The sequence below is a fragment of the Aspergillus versicolor genome (genome assembly GCF_001890125.1).
Source record: "Aspergillus versicolor CBS 583.65 unplaced genomic scaffold ASPVEscaffold_14, whole genome shotgun sequence".
Classification (NCBI taxonomy): Eukaryota; Fungi; Ascomycota; class Eurotiomycetes; order Eurotiales; family Aspergillaceae; genus Aspergillus; species Aspergillus versicolor.
The window spans coordinates 321,651-342,920 of NW_024467537.1; the positions used below are offsets into that span (position 1 = coordinate 321,651).

General features: G+C 50.6%; 9 protein-coding genes across 9 annotated transcripts; 6 read left to right on the forward strand and 3 right to left on the reverse strand.

Annotated features, from left to right (window-relative positions):
- Positions 1 to 2,005: 2,005 nt before the first annotated feature.
- ASPVEDRAFT_89103 (thioesterase family protein) lies at positions 2,006 to 3,181 on the reverse strand (the record flags this gene model as incomplete). Its single annotated transcript, XM_040818506.1, has 3 exons — positions 2,006 to 2,720; positions 2,785 to 3,025; positions 3,076 to 3,181. The coding sequence occupies 3 exons, from the start codon at positions 3,179 to 3,181 to the stop codon at positions 2,006 to 2,008; spliced, it is 1,062 nt and encodes a 353-aa protein (XP_040673633.1).
- Positions 3,182 to 3,896: 715 nt separating this feature from the next.
- On the forward strand, positions 3,897 to 5,862 carry ASPVEDRAFT_57111 (DUF4246 domain-containing protein; the record flags this gene model as incomplete). Its single annotated transcript, XM_040815300.1, has 4 exons — positions 3,897 to 3,997; positions 4,139 to 4,217; positions 4,271 to 5,215; positions 5,263 to 5,862. The coding sequence occupies 4 exons, from the start codon at positions 3,897 to 3,899 to the stop codon at positions 5,860 to 5,862; spliced, it is 1,725 nt and encodes a 574-aa protein (XP_040673634.1).
- Positions 5,863 to 6,321: 459 nt separating this feature from the next.
- On the forward strand, positions 6,322 to 8,506 carry ASPVEDRAFT_376256 (GMC family oxidoreductase). The gene is made up of 3 exons (XM_040811525.1): positions 6,322 to 6,827; positions 6,876 to 7,002; positions 7,049 to 8,506. The coding sequence occupies exons 1-3, from the start codon at positions 6,519 to 6,521 to the stop codon at positions 8,314 to 8,316; spliced, it is 1,704 nt and encodes a 567-aa protein (XP_040673635.1). The 5' UTR covers positions 6,322 to 6,518; the 3' UTR covers positions 8,317 to 8,506.
- Positions 8,507 to 9,282: 776 nt separating this feature from the next.
- On the forward strand, positions 9,283 to 9,862 carry ASPVEDRAFT_47068 (uncharacterized protein). The gene has a single exon (XM_040813695.1). It carries the CDS (start codon positions 9,323 to 9,325, stop codon positions 9,812 to 9,814), a length of 492 nt encoding a protein of 163 aa, XP_040673636.1. The 5' UTR covers positions 9,283 to 9,322; the 3' UTR covers positions 9,815 to 9,862.
- A 630-nt stretch (positions 9,863 to 10,492) lies between these two features.
- ASPVEDRAFT_878105 (uncharacterized protein) lies at positions 10,493 to 10,976 on the reverse strand (the record flags this gene model as incomplete). The annotated part of the gene is made up of 1 exon (XM_040818173.1): positions 10,493 to 10,976. The coding sequence occupies one exon, from the start codon at positions 10,974 to 10,976 to the stop codon at positions 10,623 to 10,625; it is 354 nt and encodes a 117-aa protein (XP_040673637.1). The 3' UTR covers positions 10,493 to 10,622.
- Positions 10,977 to 12,031: 1,055 nt separating this feature from the next.
- ASPVEDRAFT_34054 (uncharacterized protein) lies at positions 12,032 to 12,382 on the forward strand (the record flags this gene model as incomplete). Its single annotated transcript, XM_040810816.1, has 1 exon — positions 12,032 to 12,382. The coding sequence occupies one exon, from the start codon at positions 12,032 to 12,034 to the stop codon at positions 12,380 to 12,382; it is 351 nt and encodes a 116-aa protein (XP_040673638.1).
- Positions 12,383 to 12,515: 133 nt separating this feature from the next.
- ASPVEDRAFT_47069 (hexose transporter protein) lies at positions 12,516 to 14,548 on the reverse strand. Its single transcript, XM_040813696.1, has 5 exons — positions 14,327 to 14,548; positions 14,067 to 14,272; positions 13,854 to 14,020; positions 13,016 to 13,804; positions 12,516 to 12,951 (listed from the first exon to the last, which is right to left on the reverse strand). The coding sequence occupies exons 1-5, from the start codon at positions 14,438 to 14,440 to the stop codon at positions 12,680 to 12,682; spliced, it is 1,548 nt and encodes a 515-aa protein (XP_040673639.1). The 5' UTR covers positions 14,441 to 14,548; the 3' UTR covers positions 12,516 to 12,679.
- A 1,469-nt stretch (positions 14,549 to 16,017) lies between these two features.
- Positions 16,018 to 17,878, forward strand: ASPVEDRAFT_89110 (nucleobase cation symporter-1 family protein; the record flags this gene model as incomplete). The annotated part of the gene is made up of 6 exons (XM_040818512.1): positions 16,018 to 16,117; positions 16,164 to 16,234; positions 16,282 to 16,518; positions 16,573 to 16,585; positions 16,630 to 17,354; positions 17,405 to 17,878. The coding sequence occupies 6 exons, from the start codon at positions 16,018 to 16,020 to the stop codon at positions 17,876 to 17,878; spliced, it is 1,620 nt and encodes a 539-aa protein (XP_040673640.1).
- Positions 17,879 to 18,170: 292 nt separating this feature from the next.
- ASPVEDRAFT_376430 (Zn(II)2Cys6 transcription factor) lies at positions 18,171 to 20,913 on the forward strand. The gene is made up of 3 exons (XM_040811532.1): positions 18,171 to 20,265; positions 20,317 to 20,369; positions 20,417 to 20,913. Exons 1-3 carry the CDS (start codon positions 18,462 to 18,464, stop codon positions 20,861 to 20,863), a joined length of 2,304 nt encoding a protein of 767 aa, XP_040673641.1. The 5' UTR covers positions 18,171 to 18,461; the 3' UTR covers positions 20,864 to 20,913.
- The last annotated feature ends 357 nt before the right edge of the window (positions 20,914 to 21,270 follow it).

Here is a 21,270-nt window from a genome sequence, read left to right on the forward strand (position 1 = left end):
CTCTTGCAGTCCTGTTGGCCTTGTGGTCGCACAATTCGAAATGTCTAGGTCTTGAAGTGGAAGATATGCACTCAGGCTGTTTTTGGTATCCCCAAATATACCATACCCCACAGTCAACGGGGGTAGGTTTGTTTGCCATACAGGATCAAGCTTTGCAATGGCTCTCTCCAGGAAGGTCCCAGGAGTGGACAGTGCCATGTCTGCTCGGAGTGTCCCGGAGACTAAAACGTGGTGTTAGATTGCTGATATCACGGACATGGGTTACAGGAAACATGAAGATATCGTCAATGCTCAACAACTTACTACGTGCTTGTATCTGCTGGATGCAATGATACCACGGGAGGCCGCGCAGAAGGAAGTCGCGATTGATGCCACTGACCTCTCCTTTCGGTGTACATACAGTAATGTAGTCCGGGAGAGCATCCTCAGCATGGCACCACTCTCGTCCCAGGGGAACATGCCGTGCGATTTCTTTTTCCTGTTCTTTTTTGGTATACTTGCGTTGGCGGATATAAACATCGCTTTCTTTGCCCTCTTCGCTTCGTTTGCGCTTTTTGAATTGGATGATCGCCCAGTCACTTCCAGGGTGATTCTTTTCAATGCCCCATTTTTGGAGTTTATTGGTGTATTGGCTCTTCCTAGGAAGGGTCAGACGGGGGAATCAGAATCAATTTTCATGGAGGAGATAGTGAAATCCGTACGTAGCTCGAAAACCATGTTGCTCAGCCATATATGTCATGGTTTCGGGTAATGAAGTTGCCTTGTAGAAGGGGATAATTGTTTCCTTGTGTCGGTTCCATATCTGGTCTGGGATTCGCGGTGCTTTCTGGGACATTGTGAAATAGATTTAGATAGATGTTTGCCTTGTGATAGATGCCCTGGGGGCTGGTGCCTTTTCAATTTCCGATATCCTTGTCGCCGCAGCTCAGCCCCAGCTGGTACAACATATCTGATTGGACGAGGCCAGACTCTGCTTTCAGGGCGCCGCAGACCGACTCTCCAGAATCTGGTTTGTGCTGTATTCTGATTGGTTACAAAAGTACTGCTTATTTCATTGGCCATGAACACAATCTGCTTTGCAGTGCTTTCCAACCTGACTCCAAAATCTGCTTTGTTCCTGTATTCCAATTAGGTGCAAGAGCACTTCTCGTTTATTGGCCATGGACATAATCTGTTTTGCACAGAGATTTTGTTCTGAATCCAGAATCTGTTTTGATATATGGTACATATAAACAACCCCCAGGACATGAGAATTTACAATTTTTCAACAACGGCAAGATGACTTGGTCGATAGACACCTCAATCTCCTTCATCACGCTTCTCCTTACTGGGACATGGTCATTTCTTCAGATATGGAATTATGTCGCCACTTACTGGAGGGCTCAATCTCAAGGTCAGTTATCCGAGTTATAATCACAGCAGGATCTAATCGGCTCTGTACTAGATTCAAGCACTGAAGCCTCGGTCGCAGGAGAGCAAGGTAATATCAGCCATGAAATCCTGCTCGAGTCAGGCCTGGTTAATACACCCGGTCAACCATACGGTTTGTGTCCCCAATGAAACAGTGCTGTCGGCCGGCTGGGAACTGACATTGTCTAGGGCCTGAGCTAGCATTGGCCCGCAGAACGCAGTCGGCATAATTTTCGTTTATTCGTGACCCAAGAATGGCATATATTTGTTGTATATTCAGACAACCCGTGAGGATCTAGGACCCGCTTCTGAGTAGCATAATTAGAAGAAATAGAAGGGGATTGTCTTGTAACTATCGCAGCTCATCCAGTTTATAACCGAAAGCAAATTTCGTCATAATGTAGACTGGAAGATCATTTCAGGACCTCGAGCCCGATATCCAGCCACCTTGGCAGCCAGCCCTGTTGGTGCCTGGGGCTGGTGCCTGGACCCCTAATCTTGGCGCTATGGGCGGACACCGCTGTTCCTGTGCCTTCCCATGCTGGAATCTGGGATGGTCATTGCGGAGTGGTGACTGAATAATGAAGATCTCCTATTACAACTTCTGTATCTTAGAAGTTCCCTCAATAAGCACCGCAGTCTGGTGCCCAATAGCAATCAAATCCATCCTCTCGTCAAAAACCAGAACTTCCAAATCCATCCGTCCATTCAAAACCCTTTTACATTCAGTGCGCAGGTAAAGCCACCGAACACCCTCAGCGGGTAATCTCTGCTTAATTTCCGTAGAAATCGTCAAGGACACATTCATAATCCTCGCCCCGAATATCTTCGACCCGTCATCGTCTATAGCCCTCCAGTCATTCCTCCCCTCCTCGCGGGCCTTTTGCTGGCGAGCGGCAAACTCAAGCGTAGCCGCTATACTTCCCATGGGCAGCGGTTTTCCGCTCTCGCGTGGAAAGAAATTCTCTTGAATCGGCATCGTCATATCTACCACAAACGGAATCATCTCATTCGTCCAACGTGCTTTGTTCTGCTCTGCACTTGCAGGCCGAGAGCCCTGCGGGAGGAAATCCCAGCCCGGCTCAACCCATTGCTCTACGAATGTTATTTCAGTAGGCTGGACTCTCGGGATATATGACCTTGCGTAGGAATGGCCGCGTCGGAATCCGTCTGGGTAGAAGGCGCAATGGTACGATACCCAGTTTGGATCGGTATCAGTTTCGAGTTTTGCGAGGTCGACTGGGGCCGGACTATTAGGGAGCCGCCAGCCCGTTTTAAGGGTGATGCCTTTGTTGGACAGGTTTGTGACTCTAGATAGTCGTTCTTGTTAGCCGTAGACGTTGTTGCTTGAGGTATAGGTGGTTATTTCCATACACTACATCGGCAGATACACCGAGCTTATCCTGCTGGGATGCTTCGACGCGCAGTGTGGACCATCCCTTGCCAATGCTGACCTCCCGCAGAGTCATATTTATTGGCGTCCTGATAAAGACCGGGCGGTAGAATTGGGTGACGATAGAGTAGAGGTCAATCTGGCTCTGCATTTTGGGATGTTTGGAGGCGTAGTAGAGGGCATATTTAGCCATTGCAGAGGCCACATAACCACCGACACTAACTATAACTGCGTTATTCTTGGCTATACGTAAATAAGGCGGTTATCCATACCAGAGCCTATCGCAAGGTCCGGAGACAGCTGCACGGTGACTTCAGGGGAAAATAGCAGTGGCAAGTCCAGTGCTTCAGGCACACTGGTTGGAAGAGAAGTGGCCATTTTGTCCGAAGATGAGGCAGGTTTGGGGTGTGTCGTCTGCTCTGATAAATATATAACGGTAAGCCGAACCGTGACGAGAAACGCAGCGCTCCGCCAAGTTGAAGCCTTGTTTTGTCTATATATTAGCAGCCAGCTATTCGTCTGTACGTATCTTGCTCGTCTGATGTCGTTTCATATGCTGAGTTGTACGTCGCTGGCTTACGCGGGCTTACACATCGCCGTGGTTAGAAAAAAGGTCGGCATGGCTACAGAATTGATCCGAAATTATTGCCACATCTAAAAGTATTTTAATTCTACAGATTCAAACTACGATAGGCTATAATTTTAATATAAAAAAAAAAAAACCTCCCTAATCTAACCTCCCTAACCTCCCTAATTTTTAACTACCCTAATCACCCTAACCACCCTAATACGTGGTGTATATGTACTGTGGAATTAGTGGCAATAAACAGGTGGGTCCAATCCTAACCACGCTGACTTATTTTCTAACCACGGCGAGCTGCATCCCCCTTTGATTGGCCAACTTTATCTCACTAGCCCACATTGGTAGGCGTGTATACGAATGACTAAGCCGCGCACTAGTCAGTTAAACAACTTCGTCTGCAATTTATGCTCAGCTGGAGCCTGGCTGCCTGCCTGGTGATGGCAGCTTTTATATCCACAGCATTCCCACTAGAAAACCAGAAGTATCAATTCTCTGCAAATACCTTCCACAATGGACGACCAAACGCCACAGCAGAAAACCCCCTTCGACCTCCCGGGCCTGAATTTGTCCGTGTTCTTCACGCCCAGGGTACTGCTTGCTGCCGTCGCGTCGTCGAATTGCGCTAACAAATCATAGCGAGATTGGAATGGCCTTGTCTGTGGACATGCTATAGATGGTGATGATATCGAGGCTGGACTGGTTGGGTAGGATGCACAGCAACCCTGTCCTTCAGCTGAACTAACCGCTGATAGGTACGCTTTCACCCTGAGGGAGTTGTTGATGATGCAGATTATGAATTCGATAACCGACAAGCAGGATTGGGATACCAAGGTAGATACCTGTGAACCATACAAACTCCTTAATGGCTATTCCTGACAATACAGGTGTTCAATGAGGAAATCGTCAGCAAATGGCGAAGTGAGATCTCTGAGGGTGACCACGACGTGACGACTGCGATGATGGATTGGATGATCCAGGAGCTTCAATGGAAAGCAACCCAATATCGGAACTCTGGTATTGTCACTGCATATGATACCGGCGTCGTCAAGTCAGACGTGGCCATCTCAAAAGACCTCCAGCAGAGACTTCGCCAGGCAGTCAGCCACCTTGAAGCCACTTCGGAAAAGGACTACCATCCCGGGTCTGACATGAAGGTGGTTGACCTGGTCCACCCGTCCTTATTTCCACTCATATATGGCAGATCAAGAGCCCTGCGCGACACTATAATGGGCGTCGAGGACTGTTTCAGCAGCATCGGACAGGGTAAGTTACTGGAACTTCCCAATGAACAGCAACTGGCCGCTATTGGGATATCTGAAGTGGGAGAGTCGAACCCATACAGCGCAAAGTTCCAGTGGCTTCCATGTAATGTGGAGTTTACTCCGGATGGTCAGATCCGGATTGCTTCGTACATCAATAACCTGCACCCAAGAAAACACAGGGATCTGTACAAGATCATCGAGGAAGTGTTAACACAGACTATTCCGCTATGGAACGTCTCCTTATCGTGCAAGGGTACCTTTGAATATCGCATCCCCGTCCACAGTTGCGAATATGAGTCCGATGAACCCGAGCCACAACCTGAGACTCCTGGTGTTTATTCGAACGCTTACTGGGACCTTCATGACGCGTGGCAGGGTCGGCGCCAGGTTAAAATTCCCGAGCCGGGTCAATTCGAGCCACCGAAGGAGAAACCGAACGAAAAAGCCGACCTCCAAACACAATTCAAAGACAGAGGCCTGCAGGTCATTGTCAAGCTGGCCAACATTGAGCTCACCCCGGAAAGACCCGAGTATGAGGGCGGATCGTGGCATATTGAGGGCCAACTGGTATGTCAGTCCACTGCATCTAACAGTTCCCAGCTAATAGTGTTCAGAATGAGAGAATATGTGCAACAGCGATATACTACTACGACTCACACAACATCACCGACAACACCCTGTCTTTCCGCAACCGCGCCGACGAGGAATACATCCAGGAGGTATCGTACGAACAAGGCCACTTCCACCATTTAAGCCTGTTTGGCTTCAACCCCGACGATGGCTACGGTGGTACGGACGATATAACCCAGAATCTCGGGGGCGTATCATGTCGCGAAGGACGGTTGTTGACGTTCCCAAATATCCTGCAGCACCGCGTCTCTCCTTTCTCGCTGGCGGACCGGTCGAAGCCAGGACATCGCAAGATCCTTGCCTTTTTTCTCATCGATCCCAACCGGCGCATCATTTCAAGTGCCAATGTGCCCCCGCAACGCGAGGATTGGTGTGATGAATTCACGGACGCTATTAATGAAGGTCTGTCTAGCCGGTTCCCTGTTGAACTGCAGGACATGGTTCGCGAACACTGCGACTTTGCACCTATCTCAATGGACGAGGCAAAGGCGTACCGATTGGAGCTGATGGAAGAGCGATCGGCATATGCTGAAGGTGGAAATAGTCTCTTTGAAGGTGGTGAATTTAACCTATGTGAACATTGAACCCTGACAGTATGGTTCTCCGTCAAGTCTTAATTTCAGTATTAAACCATTTCAATGAAAACAACGGCAAGGGCTGCCAGAGACATGCTCCACATAAATAAAATATCGGGCGAATAAAGTGAAGCGTTGCTCATTCCAGCATTCCACCCCTGGCATGGACCCATATAACGTGGACCGAAAAAAAATATGATGTGACACAGGCCACAGCAAGGGCTGATAGTGCCCAATAATCGACTGACTGCCCCCAATGTGATCTGACATGAAGCCCGGGGCAGAAATTAAGAACCAGTCCGTGTTTAAATGGGAAATTCCCCGCTAGAGCTGAATTAACCTGCGGGGATCTCTGAACTTAAGTATTTTGGTTTCGACGGTTTGTGAGACCATACCTGGTTTACAATGAAGGGTTCCATTCTTGCTGGGCTGTTGCATGTTGCCCTCTGCCATGCTGTTAATACGGTTGGTAATCCGACTATCATTAGGCGACAGGCAGATCTGCTTCCAGAGTATGATTATGTCGTCGTCGGGGGCGGCGTGAGTGGACTGACCGTGGCAAATCGCCTGACGGAGGACAGTAACAGTATGAGCCGCCAGTCTCCAAGAGAAGGTGTAGCTAACTGTCACAGCTACCGTGCTGGTCATCGAGGCCGGCAAGATGTATGTTCTCTGTCAGCAATCAAAATAGCTTCAATGCTCACTGCTGCAGCGACAACTACTCGAAAGACATCCAATATCCCCGGTTCGCGCAGACGGTGTCTGAGAACTACAGCTGGCCCATTACCTCGCTGCCAACCGCCGGACTGAACAATCGCACCACATCGGTTGTAGCGGCGAGAATCCTCGGTGGTGGCAGCGCTATTAATGGAATGGCCTTTACTCGTGGTTCACCTGGCGATTATGATCTCTGGGCTGAGCTTGTTGGCGATGATGCCTGGGGGTGGGACGGGCTTTTGCCGTATTTTAAAAAGGTAGGCCCTGATAAAATATCGCATGTTAAACCTATACTCACTGCTCAGTGCGAAACATTCACGCCTCCAACTGAAGCCCAGCAGATCGAGCACGGAATTTCGTTTGATCTGGATGTACATGGGACCAACGGGCCTATACAGTCTTCCTTCCCTCCGTTCATAACAACTACAGGAAGTAAGAGATCCATACTAGTTGATATACTATACTTACGGCCGAATAGAAGTATTTCTGACTGCCCTACGGCAACTCGGCATCCCGACCCAGCTTGACGGCTCAGCAAATGCCCTCGGTGGGTACTGGAGTCCAAACAACCTGGACCCAGCGACTAGAGAACGATCATACGCCAGGACAGGATACTATGACAGTGCAGATGCCCGGCCAAACTACCATATACTACCGGAAGCCCTGGTAGCAAAGCTTACCCCGAATCTAACTGGCGTTGAGTATATAGCATTATATAATCCAGCCCTAAACTCCACAACCGATACAAAGACAATAATAGAAACGGTGAGAGCACGAAAAGAGATAATCATGGCCGCCGGCGCAATCCATACACCAAAGATCCTGCACCTGTCAGGTATCGGCTCCTCGGCGATTCTTTACTCTCTAGGAATTAACCAGATACTTGATATTCCCGGTGTCGGGGAGAACCTGCAGGATCATGCAACATTATACGGCTCCCTAGAACTAACAAACCTTGATGATCCTACACAAGATCCCAACTACCTAAAGGAAAATGCTACATATGATGCTGAGATGGGCATGCTGTATGAAGCCAACCGCACAGGACCATGGACTGTTGGGACAGAGAACACACTCTCCTTCCTGACCGCGAAACACCTGAACTTCAGTACTTCGAATTTCGTGCACGCTGCCGACCAGTCTCCGGAACAGTACCTTCGTCCAGGTATTGACCGTAGCGTCGCCCGCGGCTACGAAAAGGCGCATGACCTCCTATTGAAATATATGGTGAAAGATAAAGTCGCCCTAACAGAGAACCTCCTCGTCACAATAATCAGCCTGCAAAAGCCTTTAAGTCGTGGATCAGTGCACGCCGCGTCAGCAGATCCCTATAAAATGCCGGAAGTCAGCTATCGCACCTTCAGCAACCCACTTGACCTGCAAATGCTAGCTCAGGCCGTGCATTTCAACACGGACCTTCTCCCACAAACGCCCGCGCTGAAATCCATTGGCGCTGTAGTTACTTCCCCTGAGCCGGGGTTAGCCACCCCGGAGCTCATGAACACGATCCGGGAATCAGCAGTCCCAAGCTTCTTTCATCCAGGCGGGACGTGTGCAATGCTGAAGTTCGAGGATGGGGGATGCGTGGATAACGAGTTAAGGCTTTATGGGTCTAGGGGGAGGGTACGTGTTGTTGACGCTTCGATATTTCCTGTTATCCCGTCTGCTCATACCCAGAGTACGGTTTACGCTGTTGCTGAGAAGGCGGCGGATCTGATTAAGGGTGTTGGAGTGGAGGGTGTCTAGGTCTAGAATATCATTGTAACTTCGGTGATAGGTTATCGTGGACGCTCTGTGCCCTGACGCTCTTGGCCGCCCCCAACTCAATGCGTCTGGTTTGGGGGCGTACTGGGCGAGAGAATACACAGGAACAGAAATGACTATATACGTATTGGGAAAACATTGGCACAGCGGATAGGCCTGGGCAAGTAGAACTACGCACCCCCAAAGGACCACTTCAAGATAGGGCTATGCCTCTTCCACTTGAACATCTCCTTATAAATATTGTTCTGAATGAATATTTTCAAAACACAAGCCAGCCTTGAGGCCCCCCCGCCCTCGGCCCATATAAACTCCACCCTCACATAGGGAGCACTGTCATTGATACCGAAGCCGGCTAGGGTAGACTAGGAGCCACTTGATACCATCACCAAAAAAGCAGAAACATAGCAAATACCCAGATCAACATTACCAGCGGTGTGTGCTGTGCAGATAATTGGATGCAAATGGGGCGCAGGGCTTGGCCTGGCGGATACTGCCGCACCCTGATGCCAGGGAGTGCGAAATTGAGGAAGCTATAGCGTACGGTGTATGTCCCTGCAGAATCAACGAGACGTGGAGTTTGATCAGTTTGAACCAAGCACGGCTGCGAAGGGCAAAGCTCGCTGGGGCCACACTGCCTCAAATACGGACCGCGGGGCCAAATTATGGAGAGCCCTACGAATGCCGAGATCTTCTAACAGAATTCGCTTAGATGATCTACAGTCTTCAGCAATCTGATTGATAGATGGTGCTCCACAAAGACGACCCAGAGTACAGGAGCAAGGGTGACCTTCTTATCCAGGAACCTACCGCGAGCTCGACCTCAGGTACAGCGTCAGGAGATCCGAATTGCTACGTAGCACCGAGTACAAGGCAGACTCGATTCGAAGAATTGGGATATAAAAACCCCATTGCCTCCGGCTTCTTCAAGTAAACAACAACCAGCTCTCACTCATCTATCCCATCTCTTCCACAAAACAATCAAGCCAAAATGTTCATCAAGTCTCTCCTCGCGCTCGCCATGGCCTCAACCGCCATCGCCGGCGAGAACAATATCAAGTTCCTGTACACAACCTCCAACTTCAACGGAATCCAAGACTCGGGCAGCGGCTCCATTCACGGCTTCACCCTCTTCGACAATGACAACAACATCCTCTTTAACAGCGCTGACCCCATCGGCTACGCCCCCTGCATGCGTGACACCAACCACCTCCAGGTCACCTCCGACTGCTGGGAGGGAACCTACGACTTCAGCTGCGGGTCGTCCTTCAGCGGCATGCCCGGGGCCTGCAGTGCCTACGCTCCTGATGGGTCCGAGACGAAGGGCGAGGCGGGCAGTGACCTGACCTTCATTGGCATTGCTTCTGGTCAGGATGGCACCTGCACTGGTACGATTAAGACGACAAGTGAGGGCGAATGCACCAAGGATAGTCTTGTGAAGATTGAGCGACGCTACACCGGAAAGTATGCTGGTGACAAATAGGCTCTTTATGCGCGGGAAACATGGTGTATGACTGGGCTATTTGCTAGATGTACGCTGATTTTAGCCTTTTTTTCATGCATATCGATATATTTTCTGTTTCTATTTGCTCGCCTCCCGCAGCTTCCATAAAAATATGAACTAGTAACATACAAGGTATTATCAATAAGTGATGAATCCACCTGGTATATAGGCCCTGTCGTAACAGCGTGCAAGGTTTAAACGGGGTACATGATTCAAAAGCCCCGTGTGAGTAGTACTGCCAATCGACCATTGATAAGCTCAAATTAATGTGCCTAAACATCTGAAGAGCGTATATATTCTACTGCTGAGCCTACCGGTTTATGCTAGTATCATCGATTGTTCATATAGAGGCTGGGACACTCGGGGAAGTGTTATTATTTTCAGGGGTTTTAAACACAGGGGTATGGAACGTAGGTCTGTTTAATTGGTCGGGTACATTATTATAACCGCAAGAGATGATCAATTGTCTATGACCGCTGGCCCTGGTGTCTTGTGGATCTCTTTCCTACTACAGTGTTGCCATGCCTTTTTTCTAGTTAGCGTACCCGACGAGATTGTTTAGATCGCCTATAGTTTAACCGAAGCAGGCCCTCGTCTGTTTATATTCTTAGTTGGCGCTGATCTATCGGCATACTGTGTACTCAGACAAACTGTATTCCTGGAAGCTCCATTTCTATGAATCAACTAACTCGAACTAGCCACCCCCTCGACTTCTCTCCTCTGCCCGTGCCATCGAAACGTTCTATATCCTATTCTCGACACTCATCGAGCACCTTAACCCTCAGACTCACTCCGGCTCAACGCAGTCAACAGGCCCCCATTGGTTCTCGGTCGCCTCATACCAGGTAGACTCAATCATGCCAGGATTGCAAGTATTTGCCACATTAAAGTCCCATCCAAGTTTGCCATCACCAGCATCCCCACACCAGGTGTTCGATGGTGTACCGCAGTCCCCGAAGCGCTTGAGGTTATCCCAGAGACCGCCACAGATTCCGGGGATATCAGGCACGCTGTCAGAAGACTTCACGTGGTATCGCCAGACAAAAGCTGCAAGCTTTTCTGTCTCGCAGTTGGTGGCTGCACTTGCTGAAGTTGAAAATGCGGCAAGTGCCAGGAGGCTGGTTCCAATGAAGCCCTTCATTCTGGACTTTTCATATTAGCGCTTTGAATGAGGACCATAGGTTACGGCATTAGAAGATGTAGAATATGACATACTCGGCAGATGGAAGTTGGTGATAGAAGTGTAAAGTGATGTGGAAGAGAGATAGAAACGGTTTGCTAGAGTACAGAACCTGGTAAGGAATGATTCGATGTCTGTGGAATTGAATTTTGTAGGTGCTAAAGAGCCCTATTTATATACTTGCAATCGCCGCGCCCTTCATAGAAAAACTGCCAGAACACTGCCCAAGGCCCATGGCTGTATGGAAACGCACCCCCAAGACCTTGGCCATGGCAATGTCCTCGTCCAGAGCATACTGAGGCATTTTCCATTCTCCTTGTAAACAAGCACAGCCTGGTATTAGAATCCATAGGAAACCTCTATCAAACCCACGTGCGTTTGGGTTCCTCCAATCCAACGATACAGAGTACACCAGATTGGTGCATTGATCCCAGATGCTCAGCAAGATCATCAGCCAAGTCCGTTTAACAAAGCCCGCCCCAGGGTGAATTAGCCTAGGCTATTGCAATACGAGTTTGGCATGTAGTTCCCTTGCTGTTCGTTACTCGGCGTTTGCTACTAACTGCACATGCCAAGAGTTTGCCCTCAATTCCGCCCCAAAGGGAAGGAGGCTGAGTATGATATCTCGAGCTCGGCTGTAGATCCCTTACTTTTCTTTACTAACTGTGGTTTTTGAATGAATATGCCAAGGGTTGGCGAGTAAATACTGTCCGCCCTCTGCTAGAAAGATTGAATAGCTACTGTAATGGCCTATTTTGCTGTCAAGGAATTACATATAAATAGCCCTGCCTTCCCTGCTCTTGGTTGTCTTAAAACCAATTCACCAGTCCTTTCTTTACTTTCACAAGCCTCTTCAGCTCAAATATCACGCCGGTAGCTTTACCTTGTACATATTGCAGATTACCCAAAAGACTGCTTCCATTCAACTACATACAGCAAGTACGTTGTCCCCTGTCTCACCATGTTGCCTACCTATGTATACCCATCGTACTGACATTCTGCTTGAAATTTCAGAAATGAAGCTCCCCATTTCCACCAGTTTGGTGGTCATCACAGCAGCCCTTACAACCCCAGCCGCCGCAGCCCACGGATGCAACAAAAACACCGTGTCAGGCCCCGTCGTCCGGTATCAAGTCCGCTCATCCGATAAAGTACCCGATATCCCCGGAATCTGCGGAGGTCTGTGGGACAACATGAAGCGCTTTGGCGAATGTGCTTCCGCGTCTAATACCTGGTGCGGCGATGTCGATGATGGGTACCTGGGTTGGGACTTTACTTCTTTTGTTGGCTGCAGTGATGGCATGGTTTCGTCTACTTGGTACGAGGCGACGGAGAACCAGTGGGGGCATATTGATTGTTCGACTTGATGTTGGGGGTTGGTAGTTACTGTATATATGCCTGCGGAGTGCTGGAATGTCACATTCATCAAGACTGTAGCGCCGAATGGAAACGTTCTATTTTGTGCCCTACTTTATGGAGGAGGATGAGTATGTATTAAAGGGCATTTTAAAGAAATTAAGGGAGTATATTTTGAAAATTAAGGTTAAGAGCGTAAGAGTTAAGCTACTACTGGTCAACCTTCCAATCTGACTGGTTTCTACAGCATCTGAGACCATTCAATTATAGCGAATACATAGACACCCAGCTACAGGAACGTGGTAGCGTCATGCCTTCTGAGCGCTGGTCTCCACGACAGACTCCTCAACGTGGATGACAGACGCCAGTTCTCGCGCCTTCTCCGTACCAGCTGCGCCTCCAACCATCGCCTTATCGCCGTCAAAATGCTTTGCAATCTCTTCCAGCGGAGTATTCCGCGTCTCAATATAGTAGAACCAGACCACGGCGAGCTCCACGCCAAGCCATACGCAGTAGAAGATGTAGTACTTCCAGCCGATGCTGTCGAGGGCAACAGGATTAACGTATTGATTGAACGCCACTGTTGAGACGAGTTAGTATAGTCACCACAGCTAGCAAGATATGAGGAAGATAGGAGAGCTTACGAGCTGCGTCAATACAGAACCACATCACAGTCATGCCCTTGGCGCGAAGACTGTAGGGCAAGATCTCGACGGTGTACCCGACGAGCAGGCCGGACCAGGCAATGTTGTAGAAGAGATAGTAGAGGTAGATCATTGCGATGACGGCGTTTGCAGAGGCCGTGTTGTGCTGGGTATCGTATCGAGCAGAGCAGATTGTCCAGACAATAAACGCCACCAACATGCCAGCGGTTGATACGAGGAAAAGCTTGCGCCGGCCGACCTTGTCAACGAAAAAGCACATTGTCAAGGCCACAATAAAGTTCATGATTTGTAGACATCCATTGATCAAGTTCTGATCGACCGGGTCGGTATAGCCGATGTTGGTCAAGATCTTGACGATATAGTAAGAGACCAGCCCGTTGCCTGACCACTGCGAGAAGAAGCCGGCGGAGACTAAGATGATCGTGCGATGGCGGTTTCCCTTGGTTCGGAACAGCTCACGCCAGGAATTGCTCTCGAACTGTTTCTCGAGCTGGAGTGTCTCCTGGATCTCTTGCATTTGCAGTTGAACGACCTCGTCGTCTTGGTTGCCGTTTGCGTGGCAATCAGCCAGGACCTTGAGAGCCGCCTCGGGCTTTCCCTTGTACATAAGGAAACGTGGAGATTCAGGGACGAACCAGATGAAAAATATCTGAAGCACAGAGGGCAAGGCCTGCGCAATCGTTGGCGTTCTCCACGACCAGTGGTTTGGGATGTTATTCGTGCCGAAGGTGAGCCATGCCGCGACAATCGCACCCACATACCACGTCGCTATCCCGATTAGCCAGACTCTGCGTGGACATGAGGGAGAAGGACATACTGTTGTAAATGGTGGTGAAAATTGCACGGTGTTGAGTGTGGACCAGCTCCGTAACCAACAAAGGCGACGCCCCGTGGGCGATGGCGACACCGAAACCGATAAGGAAGCGACTCGCTAGAAGCATTCCAACGTTGATACCGATGCTCTGCAGGACAACCCCGAGAAGCCTATTTGTGTGAGTAGAAACCAGTGTCTGGCAGAAGGCATACTCACATAATCGCGCATCCAATCAATATTCCCATCCGACGACCCAGAAGATCAGCGGTATATGGTACGGCGGGCAGGGCAGCAATGGATCCCAGCGACATGATGGCATTGAGGATGCCCAGCAGCGATCCGCTGGGGTGATTGTAGTGATCCTGCCAGATTAGCAAGGTCTGCAGGCCGTTCATCATCGAACCGTCGTATCCATTTGTAGCCTGTTCGATCGCCCGTCAGAAAGGGGAATAATGCACGCGGGCGTTGAAACATACAGACGTCAAGACGACAAACATGAGGCAGATATAGGTCTTTCGCATGCCTGGATTCTTCCACCAGTTCTCGCGCGGAAAGTGCCTTCCGGCCAGCTCGAACGTGTCGGAGCCCATATTGACCAGATTGCTAAATCAGAGTAAGCTGCCGAACAACTGCTATCCACAGCCAGGAATGGAGCGTGGGGAGAAAATCGCAGGGTCCTTAACAGCCGCATGACTGTTATTTGTACGCCGCCACCGGTTGAAAGCACGCGGTGCTCACGGCTAAATGACCAGACTGTTGCGGAGGGCCCGATTTGGAACGCCGTGGCGTGGCCCTATTCAGAATAGTGACACGAGAAAGGCCCAGACTCGCTCGCCTCAACCTGCCAAGAACCCCAGGATGCGCAATCAGGCTATTACTCCGGGGCACACCCTTAATCTCGGCAAAACATCATATCCCTGCTCCTCCGCGTCCATTCGGGCCATGGCCTCGATCTCTGGCTGTGGTCCCGAATCGCGACCAGCACGGTAGAATGTACCAGTGCGGCGGGTCGCTGCACGCATGTCGGATAGTGATAGTGAGAACAGGCAAAAGAGAATGATTTATGATACTCTTAACAAAGGTAAACCATCGCTTTGAGTCCTCATTAAGTTATCTCGACCTGTGAGAATATCGGGTCGTTATCTGACCCAACCTAGTAATGCCAGTCTTGGTGCGACTTGGATACTTAGACCACATGTGAGGTCCAGGCGGAAAGCGGTGCCTTGCAAGTCAACTGGAAGGCGGCGCTCCAAGAAAGATGTATGCTGGGATTTCAGGCCATGGCTTAATTGTCTTGTTCACAGAGAGGCAGGCGCCAATCTCTTAGAGAGGCCAACGGATCTCCATCCCATTTAGCATCCCCAGGTTTCTGCTTTTAGCTGCTTGGAATAATTAAGTAGGCCGGGATGGTCACTGCACAATGTTCAGTGAGTACCACTAGTAAACACGAATTAAACTGCGACTGGCTGTTTCCCCATGGCCGTCTTACCACATCGTCTGCTTTTGCTCACTGTCGGGGGGGCATAACTACTGTCACGGCAAACATAAATAAGTCAATACCCGCCGGACTTGAGTGGGAAATACTGCCGTTATGTGATTTCTGAATTTCAATCCCCAGTATCAGCTGCTTAGTGACTCTTAACTGCCGCTGGGACAGCTAGCAGATAGGCCAGGATTCCTAATCAGGAAATGCCCCCGTCAACGGGGCCGCCAGAGCTGAAATGGCAAAAGATCAGAGCTTTCACTCAAATATTCCGTAAATTGCGTTTGTTCCAATCGGAATAAGCTCCATGAAGCTCAATTCCTTACTTGGCCAAGGCTTGGCTGGAACAGGACAGTGTCCACTTCTACTTCACCAGATCTTCACATCCCTTGCTGGTACCAGCTTGCCACCTGGCCGTCATGGAGCCACTACACCGAAGTAGTGTAAGACTGTACCCCGCACTCCCGTAGCTGCAGAGGTTGATCAAGCTGATCACCGGTGAATGCTGGCTTGGGGTAGCCCCTACTGCCGATCTCGGCGAGCAAGATATCGTCCAACACATGTGCAGGCATGCTGGACCGGACGTCCCGTGTGCGCGGGATTGAACCTTAAATTAACATATAAAGATACTGGACCAAAGTGGCTGCTGAGCTTATTGCAATCTATACTACGTTTACCGACAAAATGGGCATATTCAGGCGAACTTTCCAGGCCCTACAGGTCCCCACGGATCCTGGGCTGACCACGGCCGAGTTGATGTTAACGAATGATGACTTGAAGCCAGGTAAGATACCCTTCTATTACTTCCTGCTGCATACTAACCCTGTTAGTGGAACGAGACAGACGACAGTGGAAATGGCTGAACTTTGTGGCCTTCTGGATTGCCGATTCATTCAACGTCGTACGTATCCTGCTGACATCCCCGAGTGTCCCATAATAATTGCTTAGAACACATGGATGATCTCGTCGGCCATGATCGTGGACGGCCTGTCCTGGTGGCAGTCCTGGCTGTGTGTCTGGTTTGGCTACGGCATTGCGGCGGTGTTCGTCGTTGCCATGGGACGAATTGCAACCATTTACCATGTTCCTTTTGCAGTGGCTAACAGAGCATCCTTTGGGATCTGGGGATCCTTCTGGCCTATCCTCAATCGAGCGGCGATGGCTGTAATCTGGTATGGTGTTCAGGTACGCTCCTCACCCACTTGAAGACACTTTAACACTTCTAACAACTTGAGATAGACATACCTTGGTGGTGCGTACCCTCATCCGAACTAATAGCCAAGACTAATAAAGTAGGCCAATGTGTCACCTTGATGATCGAAGCCATCTGGCCCAGCTACAAAAATATCCCCAACAATATCCCCGAGAGTTCCGGCGTGACGACGATGGAGTTCACCAGTTTCTTCCTCTTCTGGCTGGGCTCCCTGCCTGCCCTCTGGTTCCCCATCTACAAGATCCGACATCTCTTCACCGTCAAGGCATATTTCTCCCCAGCATGCGGCATCGCCTTGTTCGCGTGGGCTATTGTCCGGGCGCACGGGATGGGCCCTATCATCCACCAGCCCAATACCGCCCATGGAAGCCAGCTCGCCTGGGCAGTGGTGAAAAGCATCATGAACTGCATTGCCAACTTTGCAGCATTGATCATCAACAATCCGGATTTCAGTCGATATTCACGCAATCCAAAGGACGCGGTCTGGTCGCAGCTCATCACGATCCCGGTTGGATTCGCAGTGACTTCGTTCATTGGCATTGTCGTTACCTCGTCGTCGACTGTGATCTTTGGCAAGTCCGTCTGGAACCCGCTCATCCTGATGGAGATGTTCCTTGAGGACGCGAGTTCGGCCGAACGATTCGGTATCTTCGTTATTGCTGCTGGGTTTGCGCTGGCGCAGCTGGGAACGAACATTGCTGCCAATTCGGTCTCTGCTGGTACTAACCTGTCTGCCTTACTCCCTCGATTCTGCACGATTCGCCGTGGAGGATACGTCTGTGCAGCTATCGGTCTTGCCATGTGTCCGGTAAGGCCCTTATCCCTATCCCTTTGAAGAGAACTGATAAGTATATGCAGTGGACCCTGGTCGCCTCGTCCAACAAATTCACCGTCTACCTCTCGTCGTACTCCGTCTTCCTCTCCTCCATCGCGGGCGTCATGGTCAGCGACTACTACCTCGTCCGCAAGGGCTACTACGACCTCCCCTTGCTGTACAGCGTGCAGAAAGACGGTCCGTACTACGGACACATGGGGGTCTCCTGGCGCGGCTACACAGCCTACATCTGCGGTATCATGATCAACGTAGTCGGGTTCGCGGGGGCCGTGGGCGCAAACGTGCCCATCGGCGCCGAATACATCTACAACATCAACTACTTCTCCGGGTTCATAGTGTCGGGGGCCATATACTGGGCGTTGGCGCGGGCGTTTCCCGTTCCCGCCATGAGCGATGAATGGAATGAGATTCCGTATGAGGGCGGGTCGATGCATGTTGCCGAGGGAAAGGAGATTGCCGAGGCTGACCACGTTGAGGAAGCTGAACTTCAGGTCTAGACGGAGATGTCCGTCGGTGTTTGCCGAGAGGAAGATCGATGGGGCGGGATATGTCGGGGGGTTGTTGCTTGATGCCCTAGAACAGACTGGATAGGGGAGTGCGGGGATTATGCCAATACTCCAATCAATAGAGCATTCCATCATCAAATAATTCATCGTCTGCCGGCAAGCGTTGTTTAATGTATCAAGTCCCCACGGGGAGCATTGGGAGTTTCCCGGCCGCCGATATCGAAGCGCCGATCCACAATGTGATATTTCGATCGAGTCATCGATATGTTCCTGGCCTGCGCTAAGCCGATTGACAAGTTGGGGTACGCAGCCAAGGCCAATCACTGCGAAAGTGAAGACAAGTGCAACTTCACAGCTCCACAGTCTCTGCACAGGCCCTCAGCGTCTCGTTCAGTTACCGATGGGTCTCCGGCGCCACCCACGTCCCCGCGGACGTTGACCGCGCGCTCCTGAACGTCATCGTCGCCGTCCTCCGATCAACAGTCTGACAGACACTGCGGTCTGAATCCAGAAATCCTGCCACGCTGATAGCTCCGCGCGTCGTTGAAATACCTCCTGCACTCCGGACGGCACCATGCCGACCCCGGCGCCTGTCGACCATGAGAAAAGTAAACGCCAGAAAGGAAAATCGGACGATCCTGCTGCCGCTCAGTCGCTGTCATATCGCCAGTCCCTCCGCAACGTCTCGTCGTGTACGCGCTGTCGCCAGCGCAAAACCCGATGTGACCAGCAGCTACCACAGTGCGGCACCTGCGAGAAGGCCGGTGCGCGATGCGTCGGTTATGATCCTCTGATGAAGCGCGAGGTCCCTCGTAGCTATTTGTATTATTTGGAAGACCGCGTCGAGTACTTCCAGAGCCTCCTCGCTGAACATGGCGTGTCGTTTGAGCCGGGCTCGTCGACGATGGAGCGCAGCCACCAGGATATGTCCGAGGAGCCAGAGACAAAGCATCCACACAAGCGCAGAGTCAGTGTCGCCTCTAATTCGACTCTACGCAGTGCGCCGTCTGCTAGCAGGTCGCCGAGGGATCCAACCGATGCGACATCGCAGTTAGATATCGATGTCGCCGACAAACACGACCCCGGATGCTGCACTGCCCACGAGTTACTCTTCGCCCTGCAACCCTCGAAACCGCTGTCTCAGTCGTTTGAATTGCCCGACCGAGACCTCGCTACCAAGTTGATCACCTTCTATTTCGAACAAGGATACCCGCAAGTTCCTGCGCTGCACAAGGGCGAGCTGGCACAGGTGCTGAACGAGGCATACGCTGGGTCGGAGAACCCCCACCCATACAGCCTTTTCCTCCTGTACATTGTGTTCGCGATCGGTGCCTGCATCATGCGCGACAGTGACGTTAACCATGGACACGATAAAACGACGGTCGGGAAGAGAAAGCGCGACACGCAGACCAAGGTGCATCCAGCGCATGAGTACTACTCTGCTGCCATTACTCACCTGCATCTAGAATTCAATACGTGCGATGATGCATCCAGAAAGCTTGAAGGCATTGAAGCTGCTGTACTTGTTGCCCATCTATCTCTCTTCTATCCTGTGCGTCCTGGACCTGCCTACCTGGTGGGACTGGCGCTGCGTGCTGCTGTGGACGTAAAGCTGTATGATGCAGATGGTCTTAATTTAATCAGCGGTTCATGTGAAACAACTATCTCGAACTTAGACGGACACAAGCAAGATCAGATCACCGAGCAACGTCGACGTCTCTGGTGGAGTGCGTACAGTCTGGACCGTCTTGTCTCGCCCTACACCGGACGCCCTTTCGCCATCCCAGACCACCTCACCACCACTGCATTCCCATCAATACCGGAAGAGATGGATGTAGTATGCCATGGAATCTCGCCGTCGAACAAACTCATGAACTTTTTAACAACCCACCTTCTCCAACTGCGACAACTCCAGTCCGAAATCCACGAAGTCCTTCAATACCACCACGCCCAATCAACACGAATCAACACCAACACATCAACTGCTTCCATACTCACCTCACCACTGGACTACTTTGAATCATTTGTCTCTTGGAAAAGGGACATTAACCGGCGCCTCGACGAGTGGAAAGCCTGCATACCCTCCCGCGAAGAAACCGGCACATGGGTCCCAATCGTCCGGCTAGAGCTTGACTACTGGAAGACCATCAATCTGCTATACAGACACGAGGCCAAGGTACCATCCGAGCTGGCTCGCCTACTCCCAGCATCGCAAGTAAGCGCTACATATCTGGCTGCAGCAGAAGGACCAACAGACGACTTTACCCATTTCAAGATCGTCGAGGCCAGTCGCAAGGTCCTGCAGAGCTATCGGCTCGTACACCATTTGGAGTCAGGGAACTGTACATTCCTGGCTACGCATAACATATATCTTGCTGGTATGCCTGCCTCCCTATCCCGCGTGAGTATACTCTAACAAACCCATCCAGGGAGTCTATTCCTCTTCGCCATCTGGAACTCGCCGATGATCCGCAGTATTCTGGTATGTATCAATCTCCATTGATGATCTACTGCTCTAACATGGCTCAGACACTCGATGAAATCGACACTACTATTCTCACAGGCACTGCTGTCCTATCCAGCATGGCAGATATACACCCCCAGGCCAGAGAATGTCAGGATTCGCTAGAGGGTATGCGCGTAGCAACGATGCAGATGTGTCTATCAAAGCCCAGCGCGACCAACCCGACCAGCATTACTCAAGCCGAAGCACCAAATGCAGAATACCAGGTGCAGCTACAGACAGAAGATAGCATACCACCGGATCTGGCAAACACCTTGACGAATCTTTTCCCTGGGTCAGATGGCAATATTAACAACGTACCCCCGACCATGGAGAATCAGGCGAGGTATTTTGGGAATATGGGACAGTCGCAAGGGGATAAGGAGGACTCCTTATTCAGTTTGGACTTTCTTGATATTGAACTCTTTCCTGGGCGACTTTGCAATGATCCTGGTTCTATTCTAGGACGATAGAGAGACGTCGGATAAAGTAACACGGTGCCACTAATACACCGTCTTCCCTTTAAGTCCGATAACCGCCGTGCGATCTACTCTCATCCGAGTCCAGACTATTCAGTTAGAAACTGGACCGTGACCCAAACTGACTAACTGCAGACCATCCACCAAGGGTCCCTGCAAGCAACCCGATTCCATATCTCCAGGACTTGCTGCTTGAGCAGCAGCATGATAGGGAGGGGATTGAAGGTCATATCCTGGCAGACACCCAGCGATAACCAGTATATCCCACACCATCCACCCCCAGGTTAGCTGACGCCCATCTCTGGTCTCTCTGGCCTTGCTATAGGGCATACAACTGCGTGCGCGCAAGAGACGGTTTCTTGTTACGAGCCCACCGTATCCTTCCAGAATGGATTTTCAAA